The 25,583-nt window shown below is 40.6% G+C and overlaps 1 protein-coding gene across 3 annotated transcripts in view; it reads right to left on the bottom strand.

Annotated features, from left to right (window-relative positions):
• Positions 1–11,142: 11,142 nt before the first annotated feature.
• Positions 11,143–25,583, bottom strand: part of CLPTM1L (CLPTM1 like) — a 70,708-nt gene continuing 56,267 nt past the window's right edge. For 2 of the 3 annotated variants that reach the window (XM_050938223.1, XM_050938225.1), the window contains exons 12-17: positions 24,743–24,825; positions 22,088–22,122; positions 20,945–21,000; positions 20,806–20,850; positions 13,421–13,536; positions 11,143–11,989 (exon numbers count right to left, since the gene is read on the bottom strand). In XM_050938223.1, coding sequence (XP_050794180.1) covers positions 11,905–11,989; positions 13,421–13,536; positions 20,806–20,850; positions 20,945–21,000; positions 22,088–22,122; positions 24,743–24,825 — 420 coding nt within the window. In that variant the 3' untranslated portion in view covers positions 11,143–11,904. Of the gene's footprint in view, positions 11,990–13,052; positions 13,101–13,420; positions 13,537–20,805; positions 20,851–20,944; positions 21,001–22,087; positions 22,123–24,742; positions 24,826–25,583 lie in introns of all 3 variants that reach the window. The other variant, XM_050938224.1, reaches the window with a different exon arrangement.

The raw sequence follows: 25,583 nt of genomic DNA, 5'->3' as shown, positions 1-25,583 counted from the left end.
CCTGAAGCAGTGTGTTTGGTTTGAAGCATGTCAGAGACACCCCTTGGGGTAACAAGCCTGGTACATATCAATTTCTTTGTTAAATTGACGAACTCATATAAGCTTGCAGCATCCAGTGGGCATAACTGGACACTGCAAGATGGAGGTTCCTAGGGTTTTGTCATTCGGTTGCACAATCCAAGGAGCAGTTTACATGCCAGAGGCTGTGCGTGAACCGCTCAGAAGTGGGGGTTCTCACAGCAGAGATGGGTAAGGCTGGCTCACAGAGTCAAGGATTGGAGTGACCTAGCAGGTCACACTGGTCCAGATAACACCAGGGGAATGCCACAGTGTGCTGAGCTCACTCCAGCAGAATGAGAGCTGGATTGACACTGGAGAACTCAGTGGTGATAACGCTCTAGCTTGCACTGCTGAAATGCTATCAGTCAGTAGGCAATCAGTCTGGGGTTGCACCATCCACAGTGGGATTTGTTGTCATCCATGCACTTAAGCATCCATCTCCTGCTACACAGGACTCTGACTTCTGGTAATGCACAGGAAATAGTGGCTGGATTTACAGCAATGGGGTTCCCAAATTGTGATAGGTAATAGCACACATATCCGTATACTTGTATGCAGTGTTGTTGTAGCTGTGTCAGTCCCAGGATATTAGACACACACGGTGGGTGAAGTAATATATTTTAAAGGACCAACTTCTGTCGGTGGGAGAGACAAGCTTTAGTGCTCACACAGAGCTCTTTGGGTATGAAACATACTCAGCATGTCACAGCTAAATACAGGTTGTTTAGCATAAGTAGTTATATATTTCAAGGGATCATTCAAGGTGAAATGGCCCATTTACACCCCTCCAGTTATAGGGAGGAAAGAAAGGGAGGGGAGGAAAGGCAGCTAGGGGCGTGGGGTTGTTAATGGATTACAGGTTATTGTTATTGTCTTTCACACCAGCAAAAATTGGTCCAATAAAAGATATTACCTCACCCACCTTGGCTTTCTAATCTCCCTATTCTGGCATAATCCAACCTCATCACTGAGTACACCAAGAGAAAAGGATAGTTTTCCATGGCTATGCAAGCATTAGTGGATCACTGGAAACACTTCACTGCTATCAGTGTGGGCTGGTGAGGGAAGATGCATGATGTGCGTCTCCTTAAGAACTCAGGACTTCTGAAAATGCTGCATGCAGGAACATTCTTCCCTGACCAGTGCATTATCATTGGCAATGTTGAAATGCCAATAGTGATTCTGGAAACCCAGCCTTCTGTGGAACCTTTGCTGACCATATGACAGCACCAAAGAAAGAAACTGCAAAATGATTACTGAATGTGCATTTGGTAGATGGAAGGGACACTGGCATTGTTTATTCACTAGACTGGATCTCAGCAAGGCAACCGTCCCCTTTATGATTGCTGCATGTTGTGTACTGCAACAATATCTGTTGAGGCAAAAGGAGGAAAGCTGCCGCTAGGGTGGAAGGTCGCGCTGGTCCATCTATCTGCTGAATTTGAACAGCCAGACACAAGAGCTATTAGAAGAGCCAATCATGGAGCTATATAACTGAGGAAGGCCTTAAAAGACTATTTTAATAGACAGCCACAGTAGTGTTGTCCAATGCTTTCATGAAAGTGTCTCCCATGTATGGAAAATAAATATGAATGGATTATTGCTTCCTACTGTGAATTCTCTGATGTTTGTTGTAAACTAATAAAGATACTGTATTCTTCGTTTCCAAAATTAGAATTTTACTGTATGCCAAGAATCAGGCAACAAAATTAAAGTGAAAACAAACACACAGGGTAAAACCTTTTTTCAAAACTGTAATAAGGTGACCCATATTTTAAAACCTTAAGAACTGAAACCTGGTGGGATGATTAACACTATTAGAATGTTAAAGTCAATGGTTATAACCTTTTTAGGAAGGATTGAGTGTACAAAAGGGGCGAGGGAGTGGCTCTCTATGTCAAAAATGGCATTTCTGTTTCTGAGTTACTGATACCTCAGAAGAAAATGATGTCTAATGTTTACAGATCAATGTTCTAACAGACAGAGGACAAGATGAGTTGGTGTGTACTACAAACCACCATATCAAACTAGGAAATAGGATGACTGCCTCCTTACACATCTATCTACAATGCGTAGGGAAAAAAGCCATGTGATCATAAGGGACTTTAATGTGAGTGACAGATGCTGGAAGTCTCATGCTGCCAATACCAAAACATCACTGGGATTTCTAAACATTATAAATGACAATTTCCTAACTCAAGAAGTGTTGCAGCCAATACAGGGGAATTGTCTACTAGACCTATCTTCACATATCAGGACAGGTTTCAGAGTTGTATCCGTGTTAGTCTGTATCTGCAAAAAGAACAGGAGTACTTGTGGCACCTTAGAGACTAACAAATTTTTTTGAGCATAAGCTTTCATGGGCTTCCAATGAAGTGGGCTGTAGCCCACAAAAGCTTATGCTCAAATAAATTTGTTAGTCTCTGAGGTGCCACAAGTACTCCTGTTCTTTTAACAAAGCATAGAATCATAGACTATCAGGGTTGGAAGGGACCTCAGGAGGTTATCTAGTCCAACCCCCTGCTCAAAGCAGGACCAATCCCCAACTACATCATCCCAGCCAGGGCTTTGTCAAGCCTGACCTTAAAAATCTCTAAGGAAGGAGATTCCACCACCTCCCTAGGTAACCCATTCCAGTGCTTCACCACCCTCCTAGTAAAAAAGTTTTTCCTAACAGCCAACATAGACCTCCCCCACTGCAACTTGAGACCATTACTCCTTGTTGTGTCATCTGGTACCGCTGAGAACAGTCTAGATCCATCCTCTTTGGAACCCCTTTTCAGGTAGTTGAAAGCAGCTATCAAATCCCCCCTCATTCTTCTCTTCTGCAAACTAAGTAATCCCAGTCAGATGCTCTAGCCCCCTAAACATTTTTGTTGCTCTCTGCTGGACTCTTTCCAGTGTTTACGCATCCTTCTTGTAGGGTGTGGCCCAAAACTGGACACAGTACACAAGATGAGGCCTCACACAATACCGAATAGAGGGGAATGATCACATCCCTCGATCTGCTGGCAGTGCCCCTACTTCTACAGCCCAAAAGGCTGTTAGCCTTCTGGGCAACAGGGGCACACTGTAGACTCATATCCAGCTTCTCGTCCACTGTAACCCCTAGGTCCTTTTCTGCAGAACTGCTGCCGAGCCATTTGGCCCCTAGTCTGTAACAGTAAATGGGATTCTTCCGTCCAAAGTGCAGGACTCTGGACTTCTCCTTGTTGAACCTCATGAGATTTCTTTTGGCTCAATCCTCTAATTTGTCTAGATCCCTCTGTATCCTATCCCTACCCTCCAGCGTATCTACCACTCCTTCCAGTTTAGTGTCATCTGCAAACTTGCTGAAGGTGCAGTCCATGTCATCCTCCAGGACCTGCTCCATGATTTTTCCAGGGACTGAGGTCAGGCTAACTGCACTTGGGGGTGCAGGTGTGTGGGGGGCAGATCCCAGAGCTGGGGCGGCACTGTGTGTGTGTGGGAGAGCCCAGGGGTGCGATGGCAGGTGTGTGTGTGGGGGGGAGGCCCAGAGCTGGGGCGGCAGGAGGTGCAGAAGAGAGCCCAGGGCTGGGGTGGCAGGAGAGAGAGCCCAAGGGTGGGATGGCAGGGGGGTGTGGTTGGGGGGAGAGGCCCAGAGCGGGGGCAGCAGGGGGTGCAGGGTGGAGCCCAGGGCTGGGGTGGGGGCAAGCAAAGTTTTTTTTTGCTTGGAGCAGCAAAAAACCTAGAGCCAACCCTGGATGTGGAGACAGATTGGCTGGGCAAGTAGACTGGGACTGGAGGTGGAAAGGGCGTGGGGCAGACAATGGGACTGGCTGGGCAAAGATACCAGGACCAGGATCTGTGGAAAGAAATGGAGAGGTACTGGATCCCCATAGGTGGAGGGAGACTGAGATCAGATAAAAGAACGAGGAGTACTTGTGGCATCTTGGAGACTAACACATTTATTTGGGCATAAGCTTTCGTGGGCTAAAATGAGTTGGTGGAGGGACTGCTCAAAGAGCCAAGGAGGCGGGACAGGAGCACTGAGATTGGATGAAGAGCCCAGGGAAGGAAATTGTGACTGGGGACAGGAAATGAGGCAGTGGAGATGGCAAAGTTTGACAGAAACTCAGATTTGATGAGGGTCTGGGGGTGGGGAACTGGGAGTGGCTAGACAAAGATACTGGAGACAGGGAGCTGAGGAGGAAGGGGAAGATTTGAGAATGGCTGGGCATAGAGACTGGAATGAGAAACCTGAAGAGTTGAGACTGGGACTGGTTCTGTGAGGAGAACAAAACTGGGATGTAGCCAGGGATAGGGAAAAAGAAAGGACTGAGGCAAGGACAAGGCATGAGACCATCCTTTCTCTTCCTATCCCTTGCGTCATTCGCTACACACCTTCAAACTTCTGCAACAACTAAAGAATGGATCCTACAGACAACAGTCTCCTCTACACAACCCAGATTCATTCTGTGAGCACTGTCCATTCTGTGCACTGAATGATGCGAGGTCCTGTGGAAAAAATTGTACGTGATCATGTCTTACTACACAAGGGGGCTGAATTAAGATAGCACAGGCAAAGTTCTTAACTTTTGAATACTTAAGTTTGTTACCTTAACATTCTTTTAATGTAGGAAGTTATACTTAACACTCCCTCTCACCCCCACCAAAGTTTCTGAAAAAGCAAACAGAATTTTCATTTTGTGGCAGCATATTGACATGGATCAACAGAACCAGACTTTTTAGATCCACAGCATAGACCTCTACCACTTGAGCTATCAGAGTAACTAGTAGCAGCAGTAGGTTATCACAGCTTTGTGGATGAGACGTACTTCGCTAGTGGATTTCAGATATATTTGCTGACAGCATCAGATTCTGGAGGTATATTCTAGTAGGTATAGACCCTTTGTCCTTTTTTTCCCCCTCTGCTCACATCCGCTGCTCTCTTTTCTTTTCCTTCATGCTGGGTGAGCACAAGCAGACAGAGCACCGAGAACAGAGGAAAGTATCTCCCTGTTCTCTCTTCTAGTGCCTTGTACCACAGTGACCCTTCACCCCCCCCCCCACTCCCTCAGGAGGAGAAAAAACAGGGAAAATCTGGTTCACCCTTAGCAGGCCTAGGATGGACCATGTTCAATTACTCTATGGGAATGGTGTTTGCACAATCCAATCAGTACATAGGAGCTGAGGGGATGGAGTATGCTCAATGCATACAGGCCTTTAACTTGGCAAAATTTGCACAGATTTTGATCGATGACAAAAGGTCCATCCCTCAGATTGGGATGATCCTGTTGCCAAATTTCCTATTCCAAAATATAGACTCAGACTTTTAAGTGGAGAAGGGACCTCATGATCATCTAGTCTGACCTCCTGCACATTTCAGGCTACAGAACCTCACCCACTCACTCCTGCAATAGACCCCTAACCTCTGGCTGAGTTACTAAAGTCATCAAAGCTTGATTTAAAGACTTCAAGTTACAGACATTCCACCATTTACACTAGTTCAAACCAGCAAATGCCCCATGCATTGGAGAAAAGTGAAAATCCCCCAGGGTCTCTGCCAATCTAACCTGGGTGAAAATTCCTTCCTGACCCCAAATAAGGCAATCAGTTAGACCTGAGCATTTGGGCAAGACCCACCAGCCAGACATCTGGGAAAGTATTCTCTGTAGTAACTCAGAGCCCTCCCCATCTAGTGTCCCATTTCTAGCCGTTGGAGATATTTTCCAATAGCAGTTGTGAATGAGCCATATACCCCCGTAGGCAATCTTATCATACCATCCCCTCCACAAATTTATCAAGCTCACTCTTAAAACAAGTTAGGTTTTTTTGCCCCTACTAGTCCCCTTGGAAAGCTGTTCCAGAACTTCACTCCTCTGATGGTTAGAAATCTTTGTCTAAGGTCAAGTATAAACTTCTTGATGGCCAGTTTATATCCATTTGTTCTTCTGCCAATATTGGCCCTTAATTTTTTAACTCCTCTCTCTCCCTGGTATTTGTCCCTTTGATGTACTGAGGGAGAGCAATCATATCTCCTCCCAGCCTTCATTTTGTTAGGATAAACAAGCCATGCTCCTTAAATCTCCTCTCTTAAGGTAGGTTCTCTGTTCCTCTGATCATCCTAGTAGCCCTTCTCTGCACCTATTCCAGTTTGAATTCATCTTTCTTAAACATGGGAGACCAGATTGGTCCTGCTCTGAGATTGGACTAGATGACCTCCTGAGGTCTCTTCCAACCCTAATCTTCTATGATTTGCACACAGTATTCCAGATGAGGGCTTAGTAGTGCTTTGTTTAATATTAATAACACTTCCCTATCTCTGCTGGATATACCTTGACTGAAGCATCCTAAGATTGCATTACCTTTTTTCATGGCCACATCACAATTGATTGTAGCTTCCAAGTGATATGTCCCCATCTCATAGCAAAAATTCATGACCTTGCACTTCGTACTATTAAATTTCATTCAATTTCTATTATGCCTGTTTTCAAGTTCATCCAGATCTTCGTGTGTCATATTCCAATCCTCCTCTGTATTAGCAATACCTCCCAACTTTGTGCCAACCACAAATTTTACTAGCACACTCCCACATTGTGTGCCAAAGTCATTCATTAAAATGTTAAATATGACTGGTCCCACTCTTGGAGGAACTCCACTAGTATCCTCCCTCCAGCTTCATGCATGGAGTTAGAAGAGGCTTTCAATGAAACATACATAAGAATGGTCATACTGGGTCAGACCAAAGGTCTATCTAGCCCAGTATCCTGTCTTCCAACATTGGCCAATGCGAGGTGCTTCAGAGAGAATGAACTGAACAGGTAGTCATCAAATGATGCATCCCCTGTCATCCATTCCCAGCTTCTGGCAAACAGAGGGTAGAGACCTCGTCCCTGTCTATCCTGGCTAATAGCAATTGATCGACCTATTCTCCATAAATTTATCTAGTTTTTTTTTTTTAACCTTGTTATAGTCTTGGCCTTCACAACATCCTCTAGCAAAGAGTTCCACATGTTGACTGTGTTGTGTGAAGAAATACTTTTGTTTTAAACCTGCTGCCTACTAATGTCATTTGGTGACTCCTAATTCTTGTGTTATGAGGAGTAAACAACACTTCCTTATTTACTTTCTCCACACCAATCACGATTTTATAGACCTCAGTCATATCACCCCTTACTTGTCTTTTCTGAACTGAAAAGTCTCAGTCTTATTAATGTCTCCTATGGGGAAGCTGTTCCATACTCCTAATTATTTTTGTTGCCCTTCTCTGTGTACCTTTTCCAATTCCAATATATCTTTTTGAGATGGGGCAACCACATCTGTACACAGTATTCAAATTGTGGGCATACTATGGATTTATACAGAGGCAATATAATATTTTGTCTTATCTATCCCTTTCTAATGATTTCCCACATTCTGTTAGCTTTTTGACTGTCACTGCACATTGAGTGGGTGTTTTCAGAGAATTATCCACGACTCCAAGATCTCTTTCTTGAGTAGTAACAGCTAATTTAGACCCCATCATTTTATATACAGAGATGGGATTATGTTTGCCAATGTGCATTACTTTGCATTTATCAACATTGAATTTCATCTGCTATTTTATTGCCCCATCATCCAGTTTTGGGAGATCTCTTTGTAATTCATGGCAGTCTGCTTTGGTCTTACAAACAGTTGTAAGAACTCAACATATTTTCCCCTCATCTCCTTCAAAATAGTTTAACTGTTAACTGCAACTCTTCCTCCTCTCCCCCTCCCCCCAAATCAGTTTAAGGCAGACATGGAAAATTTCAGTCCAAATGGTTACATTTTGGCCAAGTTTAAGCAACTGAAAACAGTTTCTAATAATAGAAAGGGTCAGGCAACCTCAACTTACGAGTTTTCCTACCAGTTCCTTCTATAATACTTGTCTTTTCTCAGAATATAAAGCCATAAAGGGGCAAAGGTGGTGAGAAATTCAAAACCAACTGAAATACCTTCAACAAAATGCATAGTTAGGTTTTGGAACTTATTGCAGGGGGATATTAAAACCAAATGCTAGCAAGATTCAGGATACTGGGCTTTTATATGTATAACATATCCAGAGTTTTAATAGCTATTGCTAACAAAAAAATTTGGAAGGGATAGAAAAAGCTTCATACTTCAGGGCATCTCTAACTATTAGGCTGAGACCTTCATAGTGGAAAAAATTATCCCTCATCTGCTTACTGTAGGATTTCTTGTACCTTTCTCTAAAGCATCTGTTGCTGGCCTCTGTCACAAATAGGATAGATGAAAGAGTGGTCTGATCCAATATGACAATTTTTATGACAAGACAAAGGAAGAAGGAAAAGCATACAACCTACAAGGCGAGTGAACAAAGTGATGATTTGCTAATATGCTAGTTCCAAGATTGAATTTTTATAACATTCTTTGAGTTTTGTTACAGGCAATCAGCTAAACAAAAGAAAGGAGATGTGGTGAATAGGGAAAGGGAGAGGAAACAGGACAGCTTGAAGAGCAAGTAGAATGATGCTGAGGTGAAGAAACTGGAGGAAGGGGATGGGAACAGATGGACCAAACAGCCAATCAGCACAAGGGAATTTCCAGAATAAAAACTGTAGAAAGCAGTTTGTCCCTGCTGAGGCTACGTTTTAATTTGCTTCTGCGGCTTGAGTTTGTTTGGCCCCAGAACCTGGTGCATACCTGGAATTTCTCTTTTTTGGGGGGTGGGGGTGGGGGTGGGGTAGACAGAGGGTAGGTCATCCTTGCAGAGTTTTAGGTGTGGAAAGGTAGGATAACATAACATCAATGCAGCAGGAAAAAGAAATCAGGAATAACTCCTTGCAGGTCCACCCTGAACATGCTGGCTGATATTTTCAAACGTTTTAAGCAGGTTTTAAAATCCGTCTATTCCTAATTCTGTGACATTATATAGTTCAATTTCTTGCCACAGTGCAAATGACAGAGCATTATTAAGGGAGATTTAAAGATGTGGTGAGCTTGTCTCAAGTTTCACAAGATAGCCTACCTAACTCAAATGTTTTATTTGTGCATTTTTTAAAATAATGCTTGGGATTTAATTATGGAAATTCTAAATGTAGCCCTTAAAATCCAACAGAGACCATAGGATTTGTTATGTACAATCTACAATAAGATGGTGGTTACTTAGCTCATCTTGTGTGTCAGTGTGACAGAAGAACACATGTATTATCATGAATACAATGTATATCTATAATCCTGCATTTAAAAATAAAATATTTTGCACTTCAATAGTATTCTCCTCTGAAAGGCATTGAAGCTCTGTCCAATTATGTTTGAAAAATTCAGGAGGAAAAGATTGACACATTTTAAATCTATTTCAAACCAAATGGACTATAGCTCAAAACATTCAGTATTTAATGGAACACCACTTCATCATTTTGAAAGACTATTTTATTGCTCTGAAAAAAAGCGTTTAAAAAAGAAATGTCAGTTCTTGTTTCATCCATCATTAAGTTATGTAACACATGCAGTAACTAAGTCTTTCTAATAACAGATCAAAACTCAAATTGTTCATCCCACATGTTTTATTTGTAAATGGAATGCAGGAAACAAATCACTGATTCAAAGCCTGAAAAAGTCTGGCTGCTTTACAACATCAAATGTTCTAAACTTACATTCAGCATGACCATTGTTGTATGGGAAATTATTCATCTTTTAGATCACTAGAAGACATGGAAAGTTATGAAGGGTAATAAACTAACAGTACATAAAGATGTAAGAGTGATTTTCAAACAATTACCCACAAAAAATAAATATTGAATATAAATGTAAATTACCTGAATGCAGTAATTAGACTTTCAGAGGCCACTTCAGAAAAATTAATGACTCAAATTCATTTTAAAATGGCACAAAAAGGACCAATGTATAAAGTTACTAAATATTAGGACAAGTTATGTTCAATACACAAAACTAGATGCTTACTACTATGAAATAGGAGTCCTAGAGCAGTCTGCATAAAAATGCAGAGCTGCAGCTGGCAACATGAGAAAAATATTGGTTCTGTCAACTTCAATCCCAATCCTACAAGATCTATGCCCATGTGTAACTTTACATTGCTATAGCAGTGTAAAAGGATTTTAGTATAAATGAGAATCAGGCCCTTGGAACTACTGAATTGTAAAGTGGCCTTAAAGTGGGCATTAAACTAATATCCACTTGATGACAGCTTTACACTACTAGAAATGATGTAAAGGGGCCTCAGCGTAAGTGAAGATCCAATGACTTCAGTAGGACTACTTACAGTGTCACATGCCTTGTCTTTACAGGATGACAGCCTTTGTGCTTTCAAACCACTGCTACACTGGGATTTGACAAAGCCTACTGTATAAAACAAACCATTATTGTTTTCTATTTATGACAAAATTAGAGCAACATTTTCTTCACTTGAACTGTTTACATTTTGAGTTAGTGGCGTATTGAAGCAAAAAAACCCAAACAAACAAAAAAAAACTGTTCTGACAGCCCAGCAAAAATATGCAGTAAATTAAAAGAAAGACGTAGCTTTGGTCAGCAGTGTTGGTTTTTTCCACATAAAATCTCTAGAAGTTAATCAATTTAACTTTAAAACAAAGCATTTAATTAAAACTAGGCCTTAGCTGCTAATGCTGGTTCTGGGAATCAAATGTTTTGTTTATTAATGTGAGGAAAGCAACATGTATTTTCAGTGTTACTCAATGAAGGTTATTTAACTATAGTGCTCACTAAAATGCAAGTTATTTCATAAAACTGCATAATGGGGGTTCTAAATGCATACTACCATTTGAATATACTTTAGCATATTCTAACAATTTGCAAGTAGTGCTGAATTTCAGTGATAAATACAATATCCAAACTGATAACATGATAGGAAGTTAGAGTGACACTTCACCCTTTAAACATTGTTGCTACTGGAAATAAAATTAACTTATAGGCACATTTTGAAAGTTGTTTTACTTATGGTTTTTCTATAAATATTCTGAGCAACTATCAGTTCAAGCAATCCCCTTCCAATTAGCTGAATGCTGTATGTTTTCTTTACCTAATTCAAAATACAAAATCAAGTGGACTAGGAAACTTTTGCCTGTGAAAGCATATGAGAGTTGGCACAATAGTTGCTGCACATGCTCACTAGCTTTTTACAATAAAAATCTCTGCCATTTAAAAATAAATTAAGATTTAAAAAGTCGTATCATGGTCTAAAAGCGTGACAATATTTTAAGAAGTTTAACTGGGTTACTTTCCCCTTCCTTCCAGGAAAGCTATTTTAAGCTAGAGGACTCTTATTTCGAAGTTCTATACAGCTTAGGTCAGCCATGAGATTTTAACCCTCCATCAATTTGAGCCCTTCCATGTCCATTGTCAACCTAGAATGGTGTTGTGTGATGTAATTTAAAGTGTATATTTCAGAAATTATACCTTTAAATTCTAACAACCCCTGGTTCAGCAGTGATGCCCTATTCTGCTATAACAATCACAGCCTACCTGTACTCTTCATGGCCTAGTAGCCCTTTACCAGTAAAGGTAACACATGACCAGTTAATTGAGCTATCTCAAAACACACACTAAAACAATCATAACAATAAAGACAAATTAATATTTCTTTAAATTTTTATGTAAGAAGTTTAAATATGTTTAACTATTGTTTAAGTGACATCTGGCAAAAAGATTGGCAGACTTCTTCATAAAGACATAAAAGGGATCTTGAAACAACAAAGAACCATCAAAAATAGATTTTGGCAATGCAGAAGATGTATTGTCCATGGAGTTCTGTCATAAGCTTTAAAAAATACTCTTATTAAATAATCCAATCTTTTTTTCTTCACAAAAATCAAGCAATACACAGCCAGCAGCAGTCCAGAAATAGTCTTCTACTGTTAACTAGTCTCTGTGGGGTTTTCTTTTCAGCTTTTCTTCATAAGATTCTCCATATTCATTCACTCTGCTCTTATCCACAGGATATAGCCTTACAGATAAAACAACACACATTAGTTACATGATGCAATGATTCCTGGTAAAAGACAGTGTACACCACTGTTTAATCTGCCAAAAATTGATTCCTTGTTCATCAGAAGAAGCTGGGCTGTTTTAAATATAACTTTCCTTAACTTGTTTTAGTACTCCTAAATCAGTTTAAATAAAGCTAAAAATTTAAAAGAACCACCATAGAATATTTGCTTAAAACATTAAATAGTTTAATTTTCTATTTTAAATTTAACTTTGTTTACATAATACAGGACTTGAAAAACATACCAGACACCTACTAGTTGGAGAACTAAAACCCACTAGTTATTCAAAGCTAGAAAGAAAAAAGATAGTCACGAAGGGAGAACTTCCACCAACTAGCACTTGGAAGTGCCTTGCTGAGAAGGCCAACAACGGTCACCAGCTGCTTTGTGCTGTCTCTAGACCTTACCTGGAAACTTCATGGTTGAGATAATATTTAGTCCTGCCATGAGTGCAGGGAACTGGACTAGACCTCTCGAGGTCCCTTCTGGCCCTATGATTCATCTTTCAGATCAGTCTTCGCCTTGCAAATCTGAAGCTCTACTCACCTTTAGCTGTTGGAAGGAAGGAGCCTTGAGTCTCCTCTCCCCTGTTGTGAGAGGAAGAGGATCTCCAGTACTCTATCACTCTCCCTGCATACTACAAAAGGCTGTCAACAGAATGGGACATCTCTGGTGCTAGTTTAAATGCTTTCCCTCTCTGTCTCCTTTCTATCCTATTTCCCAGTGAATAACTCCAAAATCTGCTTCTGTTCTTAATATTCCCATCCAACAACAAGAAACTGACATTAATTCTTGACAGCTACCCTGCTGCCACAGAGTTCTGCATAGCAGCAGCAGTGAAAATTAGGAGTCTTATTAATACCACTCCGCTGCATGGCAAAACTAAGTAGCAGAAGTGTTGGAGCTGTCTACAGACTCAGGAAGATTATGTTATTAGTTCACTTTTGGAATGTTAGTTTTAAGTTTTAAGAAAGCAAGCTTAGATTTTGTTAGAATTGGTGGTGTAGGTTCCTCTCTCACCAAGGCTAGCTTCCTCTTGGCCAAGTTGAGGAATTTTTCAAGCCCACACTAAAATGTAAGAGAATACATTATGTAAATAAGGGCGAGTAAGGAGACTCGTGAGCGACTTATGTTTAATTCTCAAAGCACGAGTAAATAACTCCTAAAAGGCACTATATGATTGATAAGAGTATAGCTTGGGACTATCAGATTCCAAAACACATTACACTGTACATTAACATACTAAGATAGCGAAATCTTAGGTCAGCCTTAAACTATTTTTGTCTCTTATATCTGACTAATTACTGTTGACACAGCTGCATGGATCAGTAGTTGACAAACAACAGTGAAAATGGATAAAAAGGAGTAGGGATGGAGGGAAAACATACCATCTTTGGTAAAGGTAGACGAGGAATACCACATCATCCCTAAAACATGCCAGCCTATGTGATGTTGGCATAGTGATGATAAAAGCAAAGATATCATCAATGAAGGTGTTGAATGCCTATAAATATAAGAAATATTTTCAGCAACGGTATCAAGTATAGTTCAGTTGATAGCACATTAACTCTCTGGTCAGTTTCAAATATCACACCAGGACTTGGGCTACTACCCAGGTCTGAGAACACAGTGCACTATTTAAGAACTAATAGGCAAACTTCAAAAAACAGTCAGAACTTTGAACAGGAGAAGTTATAGACAGTTTAAAGACAAAGAATGGATCTGCCTGCACCAGTATCTGCATTTGGCAGTGAGGTGCTAACTTAAGGTCTGCCTGTATTGGCAATGTCACCAGTAAAACAATAGCAAGCTCAGGAATAGTTTTGATTTTTGAGTATTTTAATTAACAACGTTCATTATTAGAATGTATGGATACAACTTCTTGACAGTATATTGTGATACTGGATCACTGTTGAGTGAGAAAGAGAAGAAAATAAGCAAGATAATAAAATATTCACACAGACTGTTATGGAATGCACTCCTGCATTCCATATCCTACATACTACTGCAAGGGTGCTGGAGCCCTCCCAAAAGTGGGAGGCCCTCAGCCCCCACACCACTGCACTACTGTAATAATCTTTGTAAAAAATATTCCTTGTAAGGTACCATTTGAAAACTCAACTTGCTGGTCAATAATGTCATGGTGAAATGTATGTAGCAACATTATATGTAAAGTTACAAACATAAGCTGAAATCATGACTGAAGTGTGTTTACCAGACAAGTCTGGGAAGTGGGTAAACCTGTTTCTCAAAGACAAAGGACAAGATGACACGCCTAGCCAGATTTCAGCAAAGCTGATGGGCCATCACCTATCATATGGCCATTTTTTGGCATGGAAGGAGGGAAAGGCAAGAAACAAGGCACATCTGAATTTCTGCATACACAGGTGAAAAGAAACAGCATGGAACTTCCTCCACCAGACTCCATGTCTCCTTGCTCTCAGCCAGAAAAAAACTTTATCTAGGGATCACTCTCAGGAAAATGAACAGGAGTACTGTTCTTTTTGTGGATACAGACTAACACGGCTGCTACTCCGAAACCTCTCAGGAAAATGTATTTAACAGGGAGACAATGGGGCAAACACACTCCCTGTTCTCTCTCCCTCTTTCACCTAAGAGGACAAAAAACAAACAAAACCCAACAAAACAAAATAAAAACAACCCCAACAGCTGTTGGACCTTGGGAGCAGATCCTGGCCTGAGAATTTGATCAATAATGTTACTGGAATATGTGGTAGAGGACCTCAACTTGAATCAAGTCTAGTTTGTTAGGTTTAGGAAGCATTTTATCTTTGTTTTTCTTGTAACCATTTCTGAATTTGATGCATTACTTGTACTCAAGTAAAACCTCTCTCTTTGTAACTAAACTTATTTTATTCTTTAATCAAAACTAATTCAGTGTTGTGAACAGTGTGTGTAACTCCATTTGAGGTGGCAAACTGTTGTATCTTGATCCCTTTAGAGGAGCAACAGACCTAATATATCTGTACTGTCCAAGAGAGGGCTGGACAGTGCAGAACACACATTTATTAGGAAAAATCCAGGACTGGGAGTGTGTTGGGGTTACTTTGCATGTAGTAGTCGAAGCTGCTGGAAACCAGAGTGTGACAAGCTACTGGAGTTAAAGGTGCTGGACCAGGGCTGTGGCTATCCACCAACACTCAGGATGTAACCTGCATGCTGTTTGTGAGGAGCCCAAGTTGGACGTTACAGTACAGAGCATTGTGAGGCACCCCAGGTTGCAGGGCAGGTGGTGACACAGCCATTCAGTGGTCTGGACTGCATGCCAGAATGTCATACAGATCTAAAAGGAAACTGTGTAGGGAAACTAAAATTGGGAACACAGAACATTTTATACTCAGTACACTCTGACTGCTTCAACGTTTCTGCCAATATTCAAGCCTTAAGTTGCCGATCTAATGCAACCTCTAAGATGCAACATGGCTCTTTCTTAATTCACAAAGCACTGTCCACTCCAGAATATACAATTATATTAGTTAAGTGTTTTAGCTTGAACCATACTTAGACAGGGCCTTAGATATACAAAAGATGGGAGGGAAAAGGAGGGACAGACGGACAGTATGTCAGGGAAGCAAGTACAGCATTACCAGTAAGGGAACAGCTGCTACTTTTCTTTGTCCTTCATTGTCAGGGCTGGGCTCCAGACACCAGCGCAGCAAGCAGGTGCTTGGGGTGGCCAACGGAAAGGGGTGGCACATCCGGCTCTTTGGCGGCAATTCAGTGGCGGGTCCTCCAGTCCCTCCCAGAGGGAAGGGTCTGCCGCTGAAGTGCAGCTGATCATGACCACACCCTCCCCGCCGCTTGGGTGGCAAAAACGGTGGAGCCGGCCTCGTTCGTCATCTAAATATTTTATTTTTTATCATAACTTAAAAAAGCACAAGTTTACAATGATGCCACATTCCTGATTCGGTTGAAAATGTGAGGATTCATGAATACCCCATTGATCACTTTCACTTTGTGGAGAACCAGTTACCCATTAATCCTTAAATTACGTATGAACAACATGGAATTTTAAAATCTTTATTAAACTCTCAAACCAAAAGGTATTTTCCGTGGTCTGCCAAAAAAAAGTTTGTCCAGCAAAACCATTATCTCTCTGCCAAATGTAAACTCTCTACTTCCTCCCATTTAGGTATTAACTGCTCAAAAAAAAAGATTTTTTAAAATGGTTAATGGCAAAAAATTCTGTTTGGTGATTGCTTTTTGCTGCTTTTGTTTAAGAGCCAAAATGTTTTTGCTGATTCATTCCAAATAAAATTCCCCCTCAAGGAGAAACCAAGCCTGAAAATTTTTAAGCCCATAAGTGAATGTTTGAGAGAGTTGTAAGCAACTGGAAAAGGCATTTACTGTGGAAGCAGGAAACCTCTGCTACAGAAGACTGACATGTATGACATATGTAAATAGTTTTGTAGTTTTTTCATATTGGTTTTAAAAACTGTACTATTGTCACAGACAACCTTCATAGTACATGCATATGTGCACCTTCAGAGCTCCAGTCATAAGGCTCTAACATCGATAACATGACCAGTTACAACAAGTAGCCGGAATATATAAAGTTTATTCTCTGTTTTTGGAAACAAACCCCATTTTTTTTCATACCTTAGCAGTTATAATACAAAAGAACTGGTCAGGCAAAATCATCTACTATGTACTGCTCCAGTGGGTATAAAACTCAAAGTACACACCCTAAAGAAACCAAAGTGGGTGAAATTCAGCTGGTTTCCTTGTTTGTCTCAAAGAACTAGCAAAAATACATTACTACTATGCAAGACAACAAACCAATCTGTGGGACAAAATATCCGAAGATCTTCTGCATTTAAACTCTAATATCTAACTCTATGTTCTATACATGTCACCAACCAACTCCCCCTTATGACTAAGACTATGACCAGTTGGACGGCTCAGGAACAGGAATGGGTCTGGAAGCTCGCCTGGTTTGGCTACGTGTAACCATTCCCACTCTCTTGGCCCGCTTCACCTGGTTGGCCAAGTCTTCCCCCAGTAGCATGGGGATAGGATAATTGTCATAGACTGCAAAAGTCCACATTCCTGACCAGCCTTTGTACTGGACAGGCAGTTGAGCTGTAGGCAAGTCTACAGCTTGTGACATGAAGGGGTAAATTGTAACTTTGGCCTTTGGGTTGATGAATTTGGGGTCAACGAAGGATTGGTGGATAGCTGACACTTTTGCCGCCGTGTCTCTCCACGCAGTAACCTTCTTTCCGCCCACTCTCAAATTTTCCCTTCGCTCCAAGGGTATTTGAGAGGCATCTGGACCTGGGGATCTTTGGTGTGATGGTGGTGTAATGAATTGCACTCGCATGGTGTTCTTTGGACAGTTGGCCTTGATATGTCCCAGTTCATTACACTTAAAGCATCTTCCATCTGATGGGTCACTGGGCCGAGGTGCGTTACTGGAGACTGATGAGGTGGAAGAGTAGGGCGTCTGTGGCTTTACTTGGGTTGTATGTGGGGTCTTTGGCTGTCCTCGGTTGTAGGGTTTATGGTCGGTGTGCCCCCTGGGGTATTCGTTCCCCTTGACAGTAGCTTTCTTGCTTTCTGCCACTTCCATCCATTTGGCTCCAATCTCCCCCGCTTCAGCGAGATCTTTGGGTTTTCCATCTTGTATGTACCGTGTGATGTCTTCAGGAACACCATCCAAGAACTGCTCCATTTGTATGAGGAGGTGCAGTTCTTCCAAGGTTTGAACGTTGTGTCCTGTTATCCAGGCCTCATAGTTTTTTGCAACGTAGTAGGCATGTTTGGGAAATGACACATCTGGTTTCCACTTTTCGGTTCTGAAGCGCCGACGGGCATGATCTGGGGTTATCCCCATTCTGTATCTGGCCTTGGTTTGAAAAAGTTTATAGTCATTCATTTGCTGCTTAGGCATTTCAGCTGCCACCTCTGCTAAAGGTCCACTGAGCTGTGACCTTAATTCTACCATGTACTGGTCTTCGGGGATGCTGTACCCAAGACAGGCTCTTTCAAAATTTTCCAAGAAGGCCTCGGTGTCATCCCCTGCCTTGTAGGTGGGAAATTTCCTGTGCTGTGGAGCAATAATTGGCGCTGGGTTGTTAGGGTTGGCTGGCACATGCAGCCCAGCTTTTGCCAAGTCCAGTTCATGTTTTCTCTGTTTTTCCTTCTCTTCATTTTCTTTTTGTTGTTTTTCCATGTCTCGGCGCTGGGTCAACTCTTCTTCTGCTTGTTTCCTTCTGTGGGCCACCTCTTCTTCTAGTTTTCTTTTGTGTGCTGCCTCTTTGGCTGCCTGTTCTCTTTGGTAGGCTGCCAGTTTGATGCTTTCTTCCTTTTCTTTCAGCTCCATCTCTTTTTGTTTTATTTCTAGTTCCTGTTTGTGTTTTTCCATCTCTCGCCTGTGTTCAGCTTCTTTGATTTGTTCTTCGGCCTCAATTTTTGCCTTAGAAGTCATGGTTCCTGTTTTCTTGTGTTGGGGTGCCCTCCGGTGTTTATCTTCTGAACTGCAGGCTCTCTGTTGCCTCCTGAAGTCTGCCTAGCAACAGTGCCTTTAGCTAATCTTCAATGTTAAGTAAACCTGAAAAACCACTTTATTTGCATGTATATAGTGCTGGTAATGACTCTCAATGGGAGAGCTATTGCATGACAAAAGACCTGTAACAGCTCCTTAATGGCTTCTTGCTTAATATGCAAGCCACAAACTGCCAGAGAGAGCAGAAAAAAAAATTCTCTCTGGTTCCCTTTTAAAACCAAACTGTTTCTCTCTGCTAAAAAGCCCCTAGCAGAGAAAAGAAAAATAAAATATTTCTACTGGCTTCTGGATTCTGTCTATCCCGTAACCACTGCCACTCATGTCAAACCTTAGTCCCAGATTTGGACCTTAGCGTCCAAAATATGGGGGTTAGCATGAAAACCTCCAAGCTTAGTTACCAGCTTGGACCTGGTACTTGCTGCCACCACCCAAAAAATTAGAGTGTTTTGGGGCACTCTGGTCCCCCTGAAAAACCTTCCCTGGGGACCCCAAGACCCAAATCCCTCGAGTCTCACAACAAAGGGAAATAATCCTTTTTCCCTTCCCCCCCCTCCAGGTGCTCCTGGAGAGATACACAGACACAAGCTCTGTGAATCCAAACAGAGTGACTCCCCCTCTCCGTTCCCAGTCCTGGAAACAAAAGCACTTTCCTCTTCACCCAGAGGGAATGCAAAATCAGGCTAGCAAATCCAACACACACAGATCTCCCCCTGATTTCTTCCTCCCACCAATTCCCTGGTGAGTACAGACTCAATTTCCCTGAAATTTCCCAGAAAATAAAACTCCAACAGGTCTTAAAAGAAAGCTTTATATAAAAAAGAAAGAAAAAATACATACAAATGGTCTCTCTGTATTAAGGTGACAAAATACAGGGTCAATTGCTTAAAAGAATATTGAATAAACAGCCTTATTCAAAAAGAATACAAATCAAAGCACTCCAGCACTTATTCATGCAAATACCAAAGAAAAGAAACCATATAACTTACTATCTGATCTCTTTGTCCTTACACTTAGAAACAGAAGATTAGAAAGCAGAAACTACTTCTCCAAAGCTCAGAGAAAGCAGGCAGACAGAAAACAAAGACTCAGACACAAAATTCCCTTCACCCAAAGTTGAAAAAATCCAGTTTCCTGATTGGTCCTCTGGTCAGGTGCTTCAGGTGAAAGAGACATTAACCCTTAGCTATCTGTTTATGACAACCAGATGTTTGGGAAATTACTTAAGCACGAGGAAGAATTATCTGTGAGGACAATGTGCTCAGAGACAGAATGAGACTTCATCCTCACTGAGGAAACAAGCACACATACAGACTGCACACACCTACCACAGCATCCCAAAGAGCACACATTTCACCATGAACAGAAAGAAAAATTAAAGTGGGTGGTAAAGGCTTGGCCTTTACCGGGGTGGGCAAACTACGGCCTGCGGATCACGTCCAGCCCATGAGAACTTTTAATCTGGCCCTCAAGCTTCCGCAGGGAAGAGGGGTTAGGGGCTTGTTCCGCTCTGGCGCTGCTCCCACCCCAAGTGCTGCCCCCCGCAGCTCCCATTGGCAGTGTCTTCTATGTGCAAGCTGGGCTCTGCCTAGTCCAGCAGCCCCTAGTGGCAGCCACCAGCTCTGCAGCCCATTTCTGTGGGAGATAGGAAATTCTCTGTGCATAACATTAATTTCTGCAAAATTCTGCATTGTGAAGTGGTGCAGAATTCCCCCAGGAGTAAGGCTACCATTTTAGCTTTCTGCTGGTTTACAAAAACAAAACAGCTTACTTTACACTGTTTAATAATGTGAACACAGATTTTGGAACACAGTATTGCTGCAATTAGGGGAATTCCTTGGTACTGTAGAGTACATGGGGGTCTTGACTTTTTTCCAGAACTGTCTTTCAGTTTGCAACATATTTAGCAATCAATGGAATATTCTATTACTATTTTATTGAATATATGCATTTTAAGTATTTACTAATACGAAAGATTGCTGACAGTCAAAACCAGTCAGCTCCATCAAAACTAGGAAGCTAAAATAATTTACATTATAGGAAAGCCACAATGAAAAAAGTGAAGGAGTCATAACTTTCGTAGCTAACAGAAAAAATTACAAAAAAGTAAACATATTTGTGCTGGGTTAAACTGGTAGTTTAATTCTAAAAAAATCACATTTAAGCTATACATTACTGCCCTGCTTCTCAAGTAAAAAACAAGTGCTGTCTTGGTAGCACAAGTATTTTAAATTACAGCTTACTTACTTTATATGTGAATGCCTTCCATGGTAAATGTGCAACTGATTTCATCTACAAGAAATGTAAACATAATTTGTAACAAACCTGAGAATAAGTTATAGATACTGAAAGCCAAAAATATCCCATTATAAACATTTAGACATACCTTATAATTCACAAACAGCTGTGGCAACATAAATAGGAATCCAAAAGCATATACCCCTGAAGATACAATATGAACATATTTTAAGATAAATACCACAAAAGAGCAAGTACTCCATGTATACCCTTTCTGTTTGATAGGCATCTGTTTTCCTTTTTCATGTACACAAGTCTCCTCAGATTAACACTAAAGCATTCACACTGAAGCTGGGAGTGTGCTTCCTAGCTTGGGTAGACAGACATATATTAGCTCTGTTCAAGCCAACGTGCTAAAAATAGCATTAGCTCAAGCACAGCTAGTGTGCATCTGTCTACCCTAGCTGGGAAGTACGCTTCCAGCTGCAGTGTGAACGTATCCTAAAGGGAGGTGCACAAGTGCAAGATACATGTGTAATCATCCTCACTCTGTGATTTACTCTAATGCAGTGGTCCTCAAACTGTGGGTCGTGACCCCAAGTGGGTTGTGAGTTTTTAATGGGGTCACCAGGGCTGGTGTTAAAACTCCCTGCTGCCAAGGATGGGGCTGAAGCCAACACATGAGCATCTTAGCTTCGCTTGGCCCCCTTTGGAATGGGGTCATAGGTAATTGCCCTGCTTCCTGCTCCTTAACACTGACTCTGATTCTAGACTCCAGAATCTAGAGTAATACAGGTCACTGGGGTCACGTAGTAATTTTTGTAGTCAGAAGTGGGTCGCAGTGCAATCAAGTTTGAGAACTCCTGTTCTAATGGACTATGTTTTATTACACCACTATTTTAAGGTCTTTTTTTTTCTCCCCTTTTGCTCCTCTATTTGACTGCTATTGTTTTGGGACACACAGCCAAATCTTGACAACCCCATATCACAGTTACAAAATCTGAGATGTCCAAGTTTTATTTTGAAATGTCACCTGTAAAATTAAAAAAAGAAAAGAAAAGAAATCTAGGCCAACATTTAAAAAAATAGGAACAAACTCAGGCTACTAAATCTACACTTAGGTACCTAAACAAGTGACCTGTTTTTTTTGTTTGTTTTTTTTTAAATGTTAAGCACTCACCACCACCTACTGAAGTCAGACCAACTTTAGGCTACTTTTGACATTCCTGGCCTTAATATAAAAATAAATAGATATATGTATATTATGAGAGGAAAATACATAGATACTTACCATTGACAAAGCTGTTAATCAACCAAGAATACCAGCTAAAAATAAGAGACAGTGTAATTATTTTTCCTTTTCCTCCCCCCAACCAAAATGCAACACTAAACTGACAACTCTCAGACATCATCATTTTCTAGACAATATTTAACATGGAAGAGAATGAAGTTAAAAACCTTTAAAAACAAAAATGACACTTCCTTCACATCTCATTAACCTCTTTAATTTGATAAGATTTCAGAGAGGGATTTTTGCTGTATTTTGAAGTGTTTTACTGTGACATGAAGAGCCTCAAGTGTCCCAGCACAAGTAGGGAGCTATATCAATGAGTGAATTGAAAAACTCATTGATTCAAATTGGCTTTGAAAGGAATGCTATTGTACAATGAAAACTCAGTGAAGGACCATAAACAATGGGTGAAGGTGTATTCATGGGGAAGAACCAGGAGACACTATAGGGATTGTTATAAGTTTGCAGATTATACAAAATTGCAAATATTAATGAAGACAGAAGGAATACAGGCTCTTACAGTAGAGATACTGGAAACATGAGAAGTGAATAAAATGAGATTCAACTGGGGAAAATGTAAGCTAACAAAAACAGGATGTCCAGTGGAGTGAGTACATAAAGCTAGAAGTAAGTAATGTTACAGGTGTTGGAAAGCAAATCAAGACTTGAGTTTGTAGTGTAATGGAGCAGTAAAAAGGCCAATGTGAATTCTGAACTTAATGTAAGGGAACAAAAGTTGCTCTATCACACAATGTAATCTGTACAATGACGCTATGTTCCACTTTGTTAGCAGAAATATATTTACAGTGAAGTTTTGGCCTTAGTGAGATTTATTCAATTGTTCTGCAGCCACAAAATGATTAACAGAATTTGCAATAGCCTACAAATTAAGTTACACCATTATTAAACTATGGTTAATTGTTCTGTGGCACTTCCTTGCTGATGTAGTTTTGATGAGTTATGTCTTTTGTAATTTATTGTTCTAGGAAATGGCAAACATTGTCATTTTTCAACATTTAATAATGATTTAAATAATCTTCTGGTAATTAAGGAGATCCAAAAATTGTTCTTAGAAGCCTGTATATTTTTTCTTTATTTTCCCAACTGAGAAAGGAGCTTCCCTGTGCTAGGTGTTGTACAAACACATATTAACAGAAAGTCCCAAACACTAAGAAACTTACAATCTAAATAGAAGAGACAAAGGACATATTATTCCCAAATTTACAGGTGGGGAGTTGAGACAGAGATTAAGTGACATGCTCAAGGTGATATAAACAGATTACAACAGAAAACTGAGCTCAGGTCTTCCGAGTCCCAGTCCAGTGCCTTAAAATCACAAAACTATCTTTCCTCTTAGGCGCATTCTACATTGTAGATGCATCAGTGCAGATGTCTCTAATCTGCATAGTTACTACATGGGGTTTACACTGGTGCAACTTAATGTGATAAAATTACTCTATTGTATTAGAGTAAGACTCACTTGACGGTGCAATATGTCATGTCTCTATGTTGTAATCTTAACGGAGCAAATTCTACCTATGTTGTTACTGCAGTGCAAATTTCTCATGTAGACAGCGCTTAATATTCAAATCAGGAAATGAAGTTGCTTTTTCTAAAATAAGTCTTATTTTTAACATCCAGTCAAATATAAGCGGCTAATTCACAAGTTTTTCCAATTAACCAGTTACTAATATTTCTAAAAACTGTAGTGGATTGAGGCTGGCAGCATAGGCTGGAGCACTCAGAACAAGTCTGAGCATGACGAAGATCTTTTGGAGTATTTTTAAATGGCTCCTGGATGATTTAATTGGAAAGCAATATGAGCGCACTAACTTGCATTCTCCGTTTCTGCATTCTTACATACCCACCTCAATATTTTCCTTTTTAAAAACATGGATTTAATGCTTGTGAAAAATACCATAGTGAAAGCAGTAGAGACAGAAGTTCTTTATCTACAGAAAAGGAACTGCTCAGATCATTATGACAAGCCTCCCTAGACAACCAAGGTAAAACTTCAATCTTCAACATTTAATCCAACATGATTCAGGGAATGGTCAGCCTCTGGAGATAAAGGTAGTTCAGTCTCCATGTCTATTCAATCCTTGACCTGTCCACTGAGGTGACTATCGGTGCTTGTGAGCTAGTGGGCAAACTCAGCAGAAACAAAACTGCAGTAACAAGCAGCGGGAAAAAATCAGAATGAGTTAATGAAAGCAAACATAGCAAAAAGTCTCTCTGAACTGGGGTTTATCCAGACCTCAGCATATAAGTGTGCACCCCTGACTTCCCATTGACACACTCTCCTGGTCTCTCCAGCAGCTCTTCTTATGGCTCTTCCTATCAGTAAGGAATGAAGTGGAAGTTAACTTCTTCTGTACTGAGAATGAGGTACTACACTTGCACCCAGTATCACAGACCCCATAACAGAGAAGATGGCTGTAATGTGAATATCCCTAAGAATAAAATTAAGACTTCAAACAGGTTGTCAGCCAGCAATTTCCAATCACTACCTACCTGACTGATCAAATATCCCTAGGACAAAAGACTTCTGCAACTCCATTATCTCACATCAATACAAAAAAAATGGTAATTACAATTTTAAAAAGGGTAATAAACCTTTAATTACATATTTTATAAGAATTTGTAGCACCCTACCTTTTATATTTCACATTCAGAAGTGAATAAGCTGCACCTCCAATACACAGTGGATACAGTAAATAGGACAAATATTTCATAGCCTGTTGATAACAAGAGGACAGCTTTTTTTAGTTAGATAGTATAGAGTTTTTCAGTTTATGTTTTAGAGAGATTTTTCATGGGAATTAGTTGAATCCACAATATCTGTAGGTTCTTTATTTGCACACAAAGTAAGTTACATACCTGTATCTCCTGAATTCTAAAGATCTACATCTCAGTTGATTCCCTCACTTGAGTGTGTTCCCAATGCAAGCCAAGGTGTGAACTCCTTTAGTTCTTAGTTTCAGACCATTAGGCACATGGGGGTGGGTGGAAGGCAGCAGGAGGAGGGAAACACAGGGTGAGGAAGACAGAAGAGCGAGTCCCAGGCCAGCCATTTACAGCATGCCTAAGATGCCATCTCAATGTACCATGGTCAGTCCTTGTCATGCCAGCAAGTGAAAAGCCCCCAAACACATTCCAATTAACAGAACAGTAAAAAATCAGAAATTTTACTGTCCTCAAAGTCTGTGAGGATGAGAGTAAGGGGTAACCCACTGAGATGTATATCTTCAGAAGGTTACTTACTTCTTGAAAAGCGGACTTGGAATCTGGTGAAACTGTTACTTCCTACTTTTACATTGTGCTCCTATTACAAGACAGATAGGAATTCTCCTAACTCTAAAGGTTTTTGGCCCTTTGCTATATACCAGTGGGTGTATTTCACGTATAGATCAATTGCCAATGCCTTAGTACTCTCTAGAACTAAAGCCCCTTAATTAGCAGGAAGCAAAGTTTCACAACAATATATTTTTTGCCA

Source organism: Gopherus flavomarginatus, chromosome 2 (assembly GCF_025201925.1).
Source record: "Gopherus flavomarginatus isolate rGopFla2 chromosome 2, rGopFla2.mat.asm, whole genome shotgun sequence".
Taxonomy (NCBI): domain Eukaryota; kingdom Metazoa; phylum Chordata; order Testudines; family Testudinidae; genus Gopherus; species Gopherus flavomarginatus.
This window is presented reverse-complemented; position numbering and strand designations above follow the sequence as displayed.